We start from the raw sequence: 17,040 nt of genomic DNA on the forward strand, positions 1-17,040 counted from the left end.
TGGAAAGCACCCAGAGGCTTCCCATTCATTCACAAACTGGAGATAGAAAATGTTTACTATCAACCAGTTGTGAATGGATAGAAGCCTCTGTAGTGAGCTGCTTCTACCCATTCAGAAACTCATGAATGAACAGGAAGTGATGTAACGCACTTCCTGCTCATCATAACTGGGGGCACATAGTATGTCCCCAGTTATTTACAAACACTCAGCCCATACAGGCGGGGGAGAGAAGTGGGGGTCCAAGGAGAAAAAGACGGGAAGGAGAGACTGCAGAGTGCAGCGGCGGTGCCGGCGGGGGGTATACTTTTTGTTAATAGCTGTCATCAGCGGCTTTTTTGCAGCCGACCATGAGCTTATAGCAGATGGGTGAGAGCCATTGACGTATGGCTTACTGACGTGGCCAGCTGGAAGCAGTTGTGTTCCGCCGTAAGCCTTGCGTCAGTGGCAGGGAAAGGGTTAAACTATGACTAAAAACTCTTCTATGGCATTCTAAACAAGTTCCAAATCCAGTTACTATGTGATACATAAGACTCAGAGAAGTAAACAAAAAACTTTCTTTGCCTCCCTTCAGTGAGTCAAATGGCAAATGCACCAAATAAATATATATCTGTAGATATAGATTAGATATATTATTCACTTACAGAGTACCATACCAGCATTGGGTCTCCATTTACAAAGGATTCATTATACATGAATAGTTTTAATCTCCACAGCAGGCTTTTTACTGCTGACTGACAGTCACTACAATATTTTTTTCTTCTATGTCTGCAGAATCTTAAGTGCTATAATAATCTCAAATGGCTCTTGATACATCTTGTAACGTGCGATGTACTGAGGTATGTGTGCACCGCACATGAAACACAAATTATCCTGAGAGGGACACACGCTCTTACCCTATTCTCAACTCTTTTCTTGTTCTTTTTTTTAGTTCAAATACAGTGTAACCCTTTTTTGTTGTCCCTTTTTTGGTTGTTAGTTTCAGTAGAAAATATAATCCTTTACAAAAAGTTGATCCTTCATCAGAAAGTGAAGCCTAAAAGTGACTATTGATATTGGTTGACTGTCCCTTAATATGGACGAATCTCATCTACGGGGCTTGTTTTGTACAAGTTACTAACTCACTAGGTAGTGAAGCCTGAACCTGGAGCTCTCTTGTTTCTATGTTTCTATCATCATTGATTACCTGCGATGTCTGCCAGGGGCCTGTGTGCCACTGTTATTTGCCATGGTCAGGTTTTTGGTGAGCTTGACCGTCTTAAAGCCCAACTTCACCCTCCCCATTGCTCCCTCTTCCCCCACTGTATTTTTTGTATACTTACCTTTTACAGATGTCTTCAGACCGTTCATGTGATCCCTTTTGGATCATCTACAGCAGAGCTCATAATGTGGAGTGCTAAACTGATAATGTTATGTGAGTGCATGGTGATGCCCCCGTATGCAGCAGGTCCACAACACTCTGCACTCACTTTATTTCCTCAGTCTTCCAGGTTGAATGATTCTGGGCATCATTTAACCCAGAAGAGTGAGGAAGCAGAACTAGTGGTAGAAAATAATTATCACAGGGGACAGTGTCAGAGAGAAGATGAGTGTAGCAGTTGTATTTTTGCTTTCATTTAAAAAATCTGCTGGGGGGCTTTTTAAAAAAAAAAAAAACATTGCCCAAAGCAAAAATGCATCTTAATAGTCCTGTGTTGACTTGACTAAATTATGATTTTTAACTGAGTTTTGCTTAGAAATGCCTCAAATTACCTTATGGTCTTTTTGGAAATGCAGTTCCTGCTCTCCCTCTCCAGTGGTCTATGCTGGCAATAATGAATATCAGCCACATTCATCATCACAAGTGTCCTCACACAGACCTGTAATGCTGAGGATGGGAGAGGGCATGTCTGACCAAATCTGTTAGATTACCAAATGCGCTGGGTCAAACTCTGGTGCTTATTGGACTGCACAGTTATATTTTATTCACATTGCGCAACTGCTATAGCAAGAGAGTGGAGGTAAGACTGTACTGTATGTTGAGTACCATTTTTTCATTACCATGACTGGATGCTTGCAATGAACACAGCTGTGCTTTAAAACATTCCTTTGGATTTGCACAGACATCTGTTGCTTAAAAATAGTCTTCTGAACGTACATTACTGCATACTCAGGCTGATCACATTAACACTGAACGCATTGTTTATTTTATCTCTTGTTTATCATCCTCAGTTGGACTGATCCAGAGGTTTCTGATCTTGCAGCTGTACATCCCACTAGGACAAGACTTCTCTGCCGAACTACTGTAAGTCACTGAAGTAACTTCATTCTTCCCACAAAGGAGACACTTCATCAATTGAATTAGTACCAGTAGCTATTAATTGCAACTGGCAGATTTTGCATTAGAAACAGTGACTTATCAAGTCGACATGAAGTAATTAAGCTAATTTAATTGTTATTTCCAAGGCATCAGTTTATTCTGAGATTTCCCAAGGGATACCATGTACATGCCATCTGTTTAGATGAGCAAAACAGACCATACGGCAAAAGTACATAATCCTTTCTCAGGCTGAGTTAAAGTCGTGTCTCGGTATGGAATGTAACATATAGACATATTTCGCCTTCCTAAACATTCATTTTAAAAAGGGGTAAGAAATTAAAAAATTATGGATTTGCCCATAACAACCACAAATATGCCAACTAATACACCAATAGTATACCAATATACCAATACCAATATGCCAACTACCAGTTTTCTTCTGCAGCGTAACAAAATAATAGTTAAAAACTTCATGCGTTGCTGTTGGCAGAAACTGTGTTCTTCCTTACTTCCACAATTATATAAATCAAGTTAGAACCTAAAAGTATATGTCTTTATTAAATAAAAAAATATATTCAGTTCTTCTCTGCATGCATATACATTTCCCCATGTTTTGTTTCTTTAAAAAAAGCTGCAAGTCCAGAAAAATATCTGTTAAGTTGCCAGGAACCCAGTAAGAACACACTGCCTCTGCTGCCCTAAAGTTGTGTTGCCAGCCTTGCCTGGGTTCTCCCCTGCTGGACTACAGGACACCTGTTGCCTCTCCTTATTGCCATAAAATAGGAGGAAGTATCCTTTAGTACAGCAGAAATGGCTAAAAACACTTCTTGGAATTTCAGTGCAGTAGAAGCAGAGTTGTCATCTCATTGCAGAAAGTGTGGAGCTCACTAAATATCTAGCAGCTCAACAAGTATTGTTCTGTAACTGCAATATTTTCAAAGTGCAAAAACATGAGAAACTGTGAATGTACTGCAGAGATGTACAGTGCCCATGCGCAGCCAGCACTGGAGAGAATTTTGACAGAAAGGAAGTTAGTAATGGAGCAGACTGCCAAAGGGGTAAGTAGTTTGTGTGGAGTAGCTTAGAAGGACTATGGGGAGGAAGGATACTTTATTTAGAGGTAAAGGTGTCCTGTAAAGAGACCCTTCCACCAGTTTAAACATTGCACAAATATTTCAAGTATGGTAAATGTTATATATATATATATATATATATTTATATATACATATACAGTATATCTGTATATAAAATGTATTGAGAAGATTGTTGTTAAAATAAATAATCTGATGACAGGGTCTCTTTAAAGAATAACTTTTGTCTAGAATTGGGCTTTGAACATTGTCATGCATATTATAGCACCATTTTTGAGTGGGCATTAGAAGAGTTCCCATGGGCTGCTGCGTCCAAGTTAAAAAAAAAAGTGTTTGCTTATTTCTTAACATAACACTTTCATTATTTAGAAACCATTAAGTAATCAAAAGGAATAATTTTCACTCCTGGGTGAGAGGAAAACTGTTAGACACAATAAATACATTAACGTTGCTCTTTTTAGAAAATACAGAAAGCAAAATTGTCCCAAATTATAAATTGAGCACACAGCGTATACACAAGCAGTTTACAAAGGGCATAAAAGGTGGAACAGGAGGTGAGGTTTATTTCGTGTTTCTATTTTAACAACATTTTATTTTTATTCATTTGTGTTTTTTCCTGAAGCTGAACTCCAGACGAACAACTAAATACTGTACATACTGTACACAGTTGCATGCATATCTGTGAGTTGTTCTACCTGCGGTATTTCTGTTCTTCCAGTCCTGAAATGCACAAAGCCCTGCCAGTCAGCACAGCCAGGCTGCTGACCTGACATTTCTCTGCTGAAGTTAAGCAGCACAACTAGGTCACCTCTCCACCCCCAGCCTGTGATTGGACTGTGAAGGCGGAACAAGAGGCTGATGAGCTCAACTCGCTGATCTGTAGGCTTGTCAACATATTCCTTTTCAGTACTCCTCCTTCTCCTGCTCTCCCACTAAAGGCTGATACCAAGGCATATATAGGTACTTACACTAGCTGCTTTCAAGCAATATATTATTTTATTCCAAGAATATATAGAGGGGGATTTATTAAAACTGGAGCAGTTAGAATCTGGAGCAGTTGCCCATAGTAACCAATCAGCTTCTTATTTAAGATTGTTCAATTGAGCTTTGAAAATGAAAAATAGAACCAGATTGGTTGCCATGAGCAACTGCCTTAGAAGTTGTCTGCGCTAATTTTGATAAATTCCCCTCATGGTGCTTTTATATGTGCCTGGCTTTCAGCCTTAAATCTGAACTGCGGGAAGATCGAGTGCCTTCATCAATGGGCTTTTGTCTATGGCATTAGTTTGAGGTGCGTCATAATTCAATTAGCATTTGGCTTAACATATTCCAGTGTAATTCTATAAGGTGTCTGAATTACCCATGTGGTTATAAATAGTGAAGGAAGATTCCTACTACTCATTTGAATTGGGGAAACCACTTAGATGCATTGTGAAATGTCTTTAGAATTATAGAGCAAGTCCAGTTGAATGTTATTAACTACTATTAGGGCCTTTATCGATGTGCTTTGGGCTTGTGTTGATGACATCAATTTGAGATGCTTCTGCGATCTTTTGGAATTCATTGGCATGTCCATTTGACCTGCAGTTGTCCTCCTTCTGACTTGCAGTTGTCCTCCTTTCAACCCGCAGTTGTTCTCCTTCTGACCTGCAGTTGTCCTCATTCTGACCTGCAATTGCCTTGCTTCTGATCTGTGGTTGGCCTTCTTTTGACCTGCAGCTGACCTCTTCAAGTGGGTTTTGCATTCTAATAGATTTGCATAGGAATTCAAAACCCAAATATCCATTTCAAAAATCAATAAATATATATAGCGTTTTTAAAATGTTATGCCAGATTTCTGTGTGACCAACACAGGCCACAGCTTAGGGCAGCACGGCTGCCAGAGACAGCACACAACTGTACAGTCTGGTTAAGTTCTTTTTATTTCTCTCTCCATGTATTTTGCAATTTTTTTTGGGTGGAATTATGTACTGGGTCCTTCAGTTCACCCACTCTGGGTCTGTACACCTATAACAAGCTGCTAGCAGCATTTCTTTTATATCCGTCTGGAGTTCGGCTTTAAACTTCTAAAAAAGGGACTATAATTGTCCTTTAAACATAGCTGCTCCCTTTTAGATGGTTAGCAATTCATTAGGTTTATTCTCATCTGAAATTACAAGGGTTCCTCAGGAGAAAACCTGCATAGCTTGATGCATCTCACATCATCTCAAAAGCAATAATCGGGTAATCAGTAAAAAAAAGTGGTTGAAAACGCCACAAACTGGAGAACATTTTTTATGTAGTAGCTCACGGTGTGAAGTAAGTACTCATGTCAGGCTGAATGTAACCTCTTTGGATAGAGTTGAAAATGTCTGCTTCAAGGCTGATTGTCTCCTTAGCATTTTGCTGCATAAACAGACTATATTGTATAGAAGTTCGTTCAGCATTTAAGGATTAAGACAGTCTAAGCTTGTCCTTCATTTCCAGTTAGCTATGCAAGTGGAGAAAAACACAATCCATGCATACTATAAATATTTTGTGTTGTAGTTTGCAATTGCCATTCTGCTCTCCGATGGGCTAAAAATGTGTAAATGAAAACAAATGTTTGCAATTTGTGCCTGTATATTTTATAGTTGTCATGTCTGATAAAGCAATAGAACTGCACCAAGATTTATATGATGGGCTCATCCCTGGGTGCTAAGTGCATTTAGAATGACTGATTTACTTGATACAGATAATGGTGATCACAATACAAAAATAAGCCATGTCAACAGGGCCAGATTTCTGCAACATGGCATGGCCTAGGGCAGATGGGCTGCACAAAAAAAAAGCATGTCACTGACAGTCTGTAACACAACTCTGCAAAGAATGAAAGGATATCTAAATCCTTCAACAAAAATGTAATATACTGCCTACCAGATCTTTAGATGTGGTGGCTGAATTAGATAATATCTGTTGATTTTGCCAGAGATGCAGTGTCCTAGTCATTGCCTGTGAGCTGAATTGAAGGCACAAACACTGTTATCTTCCATCTGTAAACTACTAAACCCCTACGCACAATTTAATGGAGATAAAAAAAGGAAGACATGCTTGAAGCAGGGACGTGCGGACTGGGGAGGCAGGTGAGGCAGAGCATCACCTAGTATTATGGGGGAAAAAAGCTGTCAGCTTCAAGTCTGAAGCTGACAGCTTTTTCTCCATTCAGACTGGCTTGTAACAGGTTACACAGAAGGGAAAACCTCCCCGCTGTGTAGCCTGTCATGGATGGAGCACTGCCTGTTAATTACAGGTGGTGCTGCATCTGGCTTTTGACAGCTAAGTTAGGTTACACAGACCGGGCTTCACCACTGCTTTGTGTAACCTAACATAGTGAGGGCAGAGCTGCAACAGCCTCTACTCTGCGTACAAAAAAAAACCCCTGAGGACATCTATCTCAATGCCTCACCAGTGACGAACAAGTGAGGGACAGGGAGGCTCTTCTCTGTCTCCTCCCTTTTCCTCCACACATAGCTCGGTGACCGGGTTGGGGGCGGGCAGGGGGAATGCCTCACCTAGCATGGACCCTACTGCACGTCACTGGTTTGAAGTCTAGCCTGGGTGATAAGCATGGGTGCCCCGTCGAGGGAGACATTTTTGAAGTTCAGCCTGGGTGACAACCATAGCTGCCTTCATAGATACAGAGAAGTGGGTAAGCACAGCCATTGTAGGACAGGCAGTGTGTTATTCCCAGGATTACCCGGTTAAAATAAAGAAAAAATAGAAAATAAAAGCCACCTCAACTATGGGCTGGTAAGCTACAATAAGTTACATTTTTGTGTTGGGGTTTAGATATGATTGAAAGGTTGTGGACTTCCTTTCTGCCACTACAATCCACCTAGATAGCTAGATATTGCTGCCCCATCACCAGGTCATGCATTTTGTGCTGTGTACTTACAGTTCACTCTGGATCTACACCTACAACTGGTTCTAGGTTTACTGAAACAGAGTGGGCAAACTGTCTCGTTCATTGTCTCCGGTGTTAGATAAGAGTGATAATACACGTTGCTTCATAACTGAAAGTACATACTGGGGGAATTTATCAAAGCACTTGCGACAGTTTTAGCCTCTTGGATCATTTTATTTTATGTGCAAATCTGTCTTTCAACATGTGCTCCTGTTTTCACCTGAGCTTACAATACTTTTCCAACGGCACGTGTTTTGCACCTGTTTTTTTCAGAGCTTGCACTACTTTTCCAACTGCATGTTTTTTTGCACGTGTTTTGCACATATTTTTATCTGCACTTGTTCTGGGTTGTCTGAAACTGGAGCATCACCTAAGAAAACAATCACAACTTAAGAAGTCCCTATGGCCACTTCTTCAAGATGCGACAGGCTTTTTGCCTGAAGTTACAAGTCTACTTTCCTGGAGTCTATTAAACCTCATTTATCAACAACATTACCCTAGCTTGATAAATCTGGTGCAAATATATTTCAGGCAACTTCAAACACTCGCAATTGCTATGATAAATTCCCCCCACTGTATATTACAAAAATCAAGAAATAAGATTAAAAGAAATCAGTAAAAATGCAGGTATAGTCAGGCGTTTATGGTCTGTGGCCAACGATACAGAAGAATGGGGTGGCTGGCTGCTGCAGGATGTCTGGACTGTTAAAGATTTGCAAAAACTTATGTAATATGTGTACATAACTGGTCCACTCAGGTGTTCGAAGGGCTTTCGCATCGTTTTTTTATTCCCAATTATATTTTAAAGCAACTCTGTAGCTGTTTTACAAATTAAAAAACATTTGCAAAGGAAGGCAGTTACCTGTCCTGCCATCCATTCCTTGGATCTTTGCATTGTGCAAGAGCTACAGCCTCCAGCAGAATCTTAACATCTGACACTTCTGTGCGTGTTAAATGTCTGCACCCTCTGCTACACAGTATGATCCAATCTGCCAGCCCCTGTATCAAAAACCAAGACAAAATAGTGATGTAGAGGCCAGCAAGAGATTCTAAATCGCACATGTGGGAGCGGGGGATCATCCAAAACACCTGAAGCTGTGTCAGATGTGAGAATTATTTTAAAGTCATAGCTTGAACAGAGAAAAGTTTGGTGGTGCAAGTAGCAAAACAGATGAGTATTAACTCCCTTCTTTTCTACAGTGCATTGTTTTCAAATGTTTTTTTAAGGTGAAAGAGTCGCTTTTAAAGGATCAGTCCACACAAAAGTGATATTTTACTGATATGTGGATCCAGTGAATTGAGAAAGATCTTGGCTTTTTATGTGTCTTGGATACTCCAACAGCAAGATCTTCCTGCTTTATTTTCTGACTCTTTTCCTGCAAACTTGACACAGAGCCCTGACTTACATGTACAGTACCATAGGATGCTGAAGATTTTTAGTCTTTGTCCCAAAATACTTTAAGACTTTGTATCTCGGTTGTCATGTATTGCCAGGATTGTGGACCATCTGTGCAGGGTCCTCTGTGCAGGGTCCTCTGTGCAGGGTCCTCGATCACCATGAAATGTGTAAAGGCTAGCAACCAGTAGATATATGCAAAAACATTTTAAAAAGTTACCAAAAAGGTAAAAACGTACCTGTGTCTCCGCCGTTCGCTCCCGTCCAAAGACCTGAAGCTTCATCCTGCATGGCTGCTCGAGATGGGGCGAGTACATGCACGGTAGAGATCTTCGGCAGGGAGAAGGGAAGAGACACAGTGGAGCTAAATGCACGCAGCTGGGAGCGTGCACGTCAGACAGACACCGTGGGAGAGGAAAAGACAGGAGTCTGCGCTGGATCAGAGGCCGGCACCAGCGCTGGAGGGATTGCTGAATACAAGTGGAAGAAAGAAGATGATCGGATCAAGAGGCATAATTTAAGGTAAGTTTTTAAAGCAGCTTGGGTGGGGAGACATTTTTTTTGTTACTTTAAATGCTGAAGTATGTTCCTGATACTTAGGAACCTGAGGAAACTATTTGGATGCTTGTAAACTTCTTCAGCATTATAGAACACATGAATATGATTAACTACTATTAGGGTCCGTGTTAATGGGCTTTGGGCTTTTGTTGACACCAGTTTGACATTAGTTTGAGAGGCATCTAAGATCATTCAGAATTCAGTGACCGGTCAGTATGGCCTGCAGCGGATTTCCTGCTGACCACTTCTAGGTCATTTCTATAGACACCTATTGACATGCACAAATCGCATACAAAAGCCCATCTACACAGGCCTTAAGCTATACCATGACCTGGATAAATGAAAACCTTCACATACTTGTCCCACACTTGGCTTCTTGTCCCAGAAGCCTTTGCACTTGGCTTTTTGTCCCAGTAGCACTCACCTTTATTTTTCAACAGCCATTCTCACCCCTCTTCCCACAAGCCCTGCTTTGGCCATGCTTAGCCTTATCCTGTTCCCAAGTTTCTCTTTTAGCAGGCACCTGCAGCTGAAGAAGAGGAGGACATGTAAATGGGTTTCTGGCCTGCAAAGGCCAGCAGTGTATATGCGTGAATTAGTTAAAAAAAATACACAGGGTAATTAACATTTTGTGAACGCTAAAACTAGTTGAAGCCTACAGGACATTGTTAAAATATACTTAACCTTCAAAGGCATGGCACAGAAAACCAACTTTAAAAATTGTTTTCCATACCGATTTCATCCAGTTATGTCTCCACAGGCTTTTGGAATAGCCATCCACTGACAAATATTTAATTTTTAGATGGTGTAAAGGAGGAAATGTGACTGCAACAACTGCTATTTAATTGACCTAGTACAAAACTGCTTGTTTTCTATGGCAACCAGCAATACCGATGAATACTGAATTACATTTTAGGACCTTGTAATAATAAAATGGCTGGTATGGAGTTCTAGGACTTGCAGTTCCCCTAAATTCTCCACTTGTGTATCTTGCCATCATATTGCTGTATGGTGTACAAAAGATAGCAATTAAAGAAATAAGAATTCCTGCTGATGTGCCACTGGGTGTAAGTCAGGAGGTCAACACCAAGAATCTGACAGTGGAGGTGAATATTAGGAACCATGCAGAGATGTGTCTCATTAACCTGTCGAATTAGCATCGGTTACTACTGTGCTGGAGAAATCAGGAACAGAATTTGCTTTCAAGTCCAACCTATATAAATAGAGTTTTCCAGTAGCGTTGGCTCATTTGCAGAAGATATTAATAAACCAAGGAGTTTTACATGGTGGTCCAGAAGGGTGCAAACAACAGGAATAGTCTAATTGGCTTTTCAAATTAAAGAATAGCTATCACAAAATGGTTCTCAGAAATAATTATCTTTTTGCAATCTTTGTTGGACACGTCAAAATGTTACATAGAGTCTTATGTTTACTTGTTTGTTTGTTTTTATAGATGTTTCTCATTTGTTATGGGGTTAAGGGTTGAAAGGTGTCATTTTTAGGCTGGGCTCATACAAGAAAGAAAGAGGAGCGATGACAGAATGGGTCTAAGAATCTAAATGACAGATACAAAGCAGAAAGGCCAATATGCTGTCAGATGTCAGAATAAAAGACATACAGAACAGACAGTTTACAAGATCAAAAGAGAGTTAAAGCTGCACTTTGGGCACAAAAGCTTTTTAAGACTTGACTTGTCTGATATCCATTTACCCAACACAGCCCCATAGTTTATGTTTTACCCGAAAATTAGTATTATATTCCATCTGTAAAAAATAAGTCAAGGCAACTGGACCTGCTGTATTTTTCTTGAAGATGTTTCACTGGTCATCCAACCAGCTTTTTCAATTCAGAATGACTTGTACAAAAATTATCTGGGAATAAATATGGTGAATGTTGCTCCAATCCACATAATGTGTTAGTCTCAACCAGGTGTTGATTGTATTTGCATAATTAGAGCTAGGAGGTGTTATTAACCTGCCCAGAGAGAGGTGTTAAAACAGCATTGTATGTGGCAGCCAATAGATGTCTCCCCCCCACCACCTCTATTCAAGCTTGGCTTCTCCATTTTTACATAAATGGCCTCTTTCATACCTCTTTTAAACCAGTCCTCCTCCCTCTCTAGGATGCATAATTGACTGTCTTTAAAAGAGGTGTGAAAGAAGGCATTTATGTAAAAATGGAGAAGCCAAGCTTGAATAGAGGTGTGTGGGGGGGAGACGGGTGAGACATCTATTGTCTGCCACATACAATGTTGTTTTAACACCTTTCTCTGGGCAGGTTAATAGCACCTCCTAGCTCCAATTATGCAAATACAATCAACACCTAGTTGCGACTAACAGATTATGTGTATTGGAGCAACATTCACCATATTTATTCCCAGATAATTTTTGTACAAGTCATTCTGAATTGAAAAAGCTGGTTGGATGACCAGTGAAACATCTTCAAGAAAAATACAGCAGGTCCAGTTGCCTTGACTTATTTTTTACAGATATATCATGACCTGGATGAATGAGAACCTTCACAGACAGTATAATATTCTGTCTGTGTGATTAAAGAAAATTGCAACTAGCATTATTTTTTATTCTACGGGGTCTCTGCAAAATATAGAATTGGGGGTTTACAGAGCTTTTTTGTGTGGGGTTCAGCTTTAAAGTAAACTATCAATCTTGTTTTTTTCAATAATAAATCCAGATCAATCAAATATACATTGCCCAGCAAAGTATTTCTTTAAATATGTGCCCAAGTACTTACAGTCGTCTTGTTTGCAAAGAGTTGATGCTAACTCTCTCAGCTCAGCTTCCTTGAACTTCCTGTCCAGTACAAGATCACAAGGCACAGAGCAGTCTCCAACAGATGTCCATCTACTAGCTTGTAAGAGGGAGGAAGGGGGAGTGGGAAGCAGGGAGTAGAAGGGTGCCTTGCCTTGCTGTGCCTGTGTATTTGTGAAGACACACACAGCTCACTAGCACACAAAAGTATAGTGACATTTTGACTATCTGCACTGGAATATAAGTTCTAAAAAAATGCCATCCTGCTGTCACCAAATATGGGCACCACAGTTTATGAGCAAACCTAAAGTAGTAATAAACTCTCAATCTTTTCTTTTCAATAATGAATCCAGATCAAACAAATATACAATGCCCAGCAAAGTATTTGTTTACCTTTTGCCCAAGCACTTGCACGGCTCTAATTCTCTAAGCTCTGCTTCCCTTCCTGTTCAGTACAAGATCACAAGGAGAGTGCAGTCTCCAGCAGCTGTCCATCTTCTAACTTGGAGAAGGCAGGAGGGAGAAGGAAGGAGAGGGTAGTGGGGAGCAGGCAATGGCTTTCGTTGCCGTGCCTGTGTGCTTGTGGAGACACACAAAGCTTACTTACTAGCACAGACAAGGGTGGCTCCATAGGACCCTGCAAGGGAAAGGGAACATCCTAAAACAGGAAATCAGAGCCAGTGCTCAGAGGACCAGCTGATTGTGCAGGAAACTAAAACGTTTAAACATTAAGAGTAGCATCCATTGTCAGTTATTTCATTAGCATTTGAAAAAACTTAGTTCACACAAAATTAATTTTAAAGCTGAACTCCAAGCACAAAAACTTTTATACAAATATATTTCTCAACAGTCACACAGGAGATGAATCCAATTTGTTTGCACCAAATTACTTCCAAAACACAGATATTAACTTGTAACTGTAGGAGTGACATTATCACTGTGACAAGAGCAGAGCTGTGGGAGGGGCCCAGCAGCTCCTCCAACTACAGGCTGTCTGCAGAAATCTACAGGGGGGGCGGATACAAGACCAGTCACTCTCACAAGGCAAGACTGGTCTTTATTACAGGATGCTCCTGCACAGAGGGGAAGTTTCACACTGGATTATGGCACAAATCTGGAAGAAATACTCAAAACACATCAAAATTCAAGGAAGAATACACATGACTCTTGTATTTAGACAACATTTGTTTATCCTGGTGTTCAGTAGACATGTGCGATTTGTTTCGTTCCGAATCGAAATTTGGACGAATTTTCGGAAATTCGGACATTCGGATGTATCCGAATTCCGAATTACAGATATAACGAATGCAAACGAATCCGAATTTCCGTTTCCGAAATTCGTTAGCGGTAGTTTGTTCGAACGTTCGTTTCGTTTTCGTTTCTTATTCGTTTCGTTCGTTGAAGGGAAACATTTTTCCCCTCAAATGTCACTTTGTTGCAAACGAACAAACGAATGAACGAAACAAATAAGAAACGAAACGAACGTGCGAACGAACTACCGCTAACGCATTTCATCCGAATTCCGAATCCGAATTGACTTTCACACCCGAATCCCGAAAAATGAAATAAAACAGATCCGAATTTAAAACTAAACGAAACTAAACAAATTTTTTGGCAGTGCACATGTCTAGTGTTCAGCTCAGTGCTCCCATATGAGTAACAGTAACTATTTACATTTGTGGCAGTGATACACATGCAAGGAAGTGTGCATATAGTTAGTGGGCAAGCACATGGCCACGCGCTGAATTATAATGTATTTTTTGCTCTGGGTCATGTGACAGTGCTTATGACCCAGTGCAAGGGACACAAGAGAATGCATCCAAGCACCCTGCACCAGTTCACCAACTCAAGATGTTTCCCTGCCTGAGCAGCTCTTCCACGAATGTGAGTACACAACTACTATCATTCACAACACCACCAGGGGTATATTTAAAGAGCATGCTATGCACAGAGGGGAAGTTTCACACTGGATTATGGCACAAATCTGGAAGAAATACTCAAAACACATCAAAATTCAAGGAAGAATACACATGACTCTTGTATTTAGACAACATTTGTTTATCCTGGTGTTCAGTAGACATGTGCGATTTGTTTCGTTCCGAATCGAAATTTGGACGAATTTTCGGAAATTCGGACATTCGGATGTATCCGAATTCCGAATTACAGATATAACGAATGCAAACGAATCCGAATTTCCGTTTCCGAAATTCGTTAGCGGTAGTTTGTTCGAACGTTCGTTTCGTTTTCGTTTCTTATTCGTTTCGTTCGTTGAAGGGAAACATTTTTCCCCTCAAATGTCACTTTGTTGCAAACGAACAAACGAATGAACGAAACAAATAAGAAACGAAACGAACGTGCGAACGAACTACCGCTAACGCATTTCATCCGAATTCCGAATCCGAATTGACTTTCACACCCGAATCCCGAAAAATGAAATAAAACAGATCCGAATTTAAAACTAAACGAAACTAAACAAATTTTTTGGCAGTGCACATGTCTAGTGTTCAGCTCAGTGCTCCCATATGAGTAACAGTAACTATTTACATTTGTGGCAGTGATACACATGCAAGGAAGTGTGCATATAGTTAGTGGGCAAGCACATGGCCACGCGCTGAATTATAATGTATTTTTTGCTCTGGGTCATGTGACAGTGCTTATGACCCAGTGCAAGGGACACAAGAGAATGCATCCAAGCACCCTGCACCAGTTCACCAACTCAAGATGTTTCCCTGCCTGAGCAGCTCTTCCACGAATGTGAGTACACAACTACTATCATTCACAACACCACCAGGGGTATATTTAAAGAGCATGCTGTGCTAGGCAGCAAGAATGATGACACCTGGATGTTGGCACCCTTTTGTACTAGCTTGACCTTGTGTAACGCAGTTCTTTTAGTAAACTATAATGCTAGATGCAGGGCTGTAGCTACCATGGGGCGAGTGAGGCACTTGCCTCAGGCGCAACTGAGAGGGGGCACAGCCAGGGCGCCATTGGGAACAGGGGCGCCAGGCTGCCAACATTGCCGCGGCTCGGCAGGGAGAAGAGGAGTGGCGCAGGGAGAAGAGGAGTGACACAGGCTGCAGCTTCTCCTCGGATCCCCGCTGCTCTCTCCCACCTGTATGGACAGAGGACTCTGTGTCCTCAATCTCTTTTTCTATTTCAAAAGGGAAATGTCAGGGGTCTAGACCCCTGATATTTCCCCAAAGCCCCCTCAACAGTAAAAATAATAAAAAATAAAATAAAAAACAAAAACACCCCCCACACACACTCATGCACACATACATATTACTAGACATGTGCAAAGACTAAAAATTTGTTTAGGACGAAATGAATAGAAACTAAAAATGTTTTAATTAGTTTCATCAAACAAAACAAATATTTATGCTATTTTGGATTTGGCCACCAGCGCATTTGTGCCACCATCCTGGTGGTGGGGCGCATGACATCACATACCTCAAACGTCTGTTGGGGGGCACAATTTTCTGTACTTGCCTCGGGCGCAAAAGGAGCTAGCTACGGCTCTGGTTAGATGTGCTATTAGAGAAAGCATACAGTCTGCATTATATGCATAAATACATTTCATTGCCAAGACCAAGGAGCGAGAGAAAGGAGAGATATTTTAGTATTTCTTGAACTACAATGAGCCTTTTGATTTCTCTTAACATTGTATGCACACTTCATTCACCGTAGTTAATTTGCTGAATTTAATCACAAATGTCCAGTGGTGGCCAGAAGAAAAATAAAGGGGGAAAAAAATCAGATTGTAAATACTGATGCTTGGTGCACCCCCCCCTTACCCCTTAACCTTGCTGCCTGAGGCACTACCCATGTGTGCTATTATGGCAAATACAGCCTTGAACATCGCATATGCCAATTCATAGTTTCAGAAGGAGAAGTTAGCAGTAACACTCTGGAGCTTTTTCTAAGAACAGGCATCTGTCGTTTCGGTAAGGAGCTGTCCAGCATCTGAATCTGAACAATGTAAAATGGACCTCACGGATACATAAATACATACACTGAAAAAGTATTTGTGTTGCTCATCAGAGTAACATATTGGAAAGTAACTCCAGCAAGCTAAATGTAACACCTCCAGTTATATTTCTTAAAACCCAAATGGGGATTAGATCTTCAAATTACTCTTTATAATGATTAGTTCTTCCTGGATGATCTTTCTTTATAAAGAGCATTTCCAAAATGAAGAGGGTATGATCATAGGATTGTTGGGTCATTACAGATTATTCTTTCTAATTACCAGAGAGTTAAAATGTATCCATAATCAAAACTAGGGATGTCCCGATGCCACTTTTTCAGGCCCAAGTACAAGTACTTCCCCTCATGTACTTGCCGATACCAATTACCGATACTTTTTCTTAAAGGGACAGGTGACTTTAAATGATCCATAGTACAACTACATGCTCTGTACTATGGATCATTTATTAACCTATTCATGTTAGCAGGGGAGAATTGTAACTCTATTGCTGGAGTGTAGTGGAGGTGTGTGCTGTATATATGTACTACATATACATTACACACGTCCAGTACACTATAGCAATAGATTTACAGCCAGTCCCGTCCCAGCTTCCTTCACTCACAGTTTCACTCCGATCCCTGTTGCCTCACACGGTGCTTCTCGTAGTCGGTGCTGGGCAGGATCGCTGCATCGCAGCTCGGTGCTCAGCTTGTGGGAGGTGCTTGCAATTCTGCCCTGCTAACATGAATGGGTTAAATCATGATCTGCAGTACATATGTCCCATACACTAGAGTAATAGAATTACAATTCTCCCCTGCTAACATGCATAGGTTAAATCATGATCCATAGTACATAATAGTACATAACATGTAGTTGTACTATGGATCATTTAACCCATTCATGTTAGCAGGGGATCATTGTAAATCTAATGCTGCAATGTACGGGACATTTGTGCTGTATATGTACAGTGCATATAGATATACAATTCTGCACTGCTAACATGAATGGGTTAAATGATCCGTAGTACAGGGCTACATAT

The 17,040-nt window shown here is 40.7% G+C and overlaps 1 protein-coding gene across 1 annotated transcript in view; it reads left to right on the forward strand.

The window, feature by feature from the left end:
* Window positions 1-17,040, forward strand: part of LOC108797540 (uncharacterized protein C3orf67 homolog) — a 111,476-nt gene that overhangs the window by 14,078 nt on the left and 80,358 nt on the right. Inside the window, exon 4 of the mRNA XM_018569152.1 lies at window positions 2,209-2,281. Coding sequence (XP_018424654.1) covers window positions 2,209-2,281 — 73 coding nt within the window. The remainder of the gene's footprint in view (window positions 1-2,208; window positions 2,282-17,040) is intronic.

This window comes from Nanorana parkeri, unplaced genomic scaffold, assembly GCF_000935625.1.
Source record: "Nanorana parkeri isolate BGI_ZX_2015 unplaced genomic scaffold, ASM93562v1 scaffold1292, whole genome shotgun sequence".
NCBI classification, from domain to species: Eukaryota; Metazoa; Chordata; class Amphibia; order Anura; family Dicroglossidae; genus Nanorana; species Nanorana parkeri.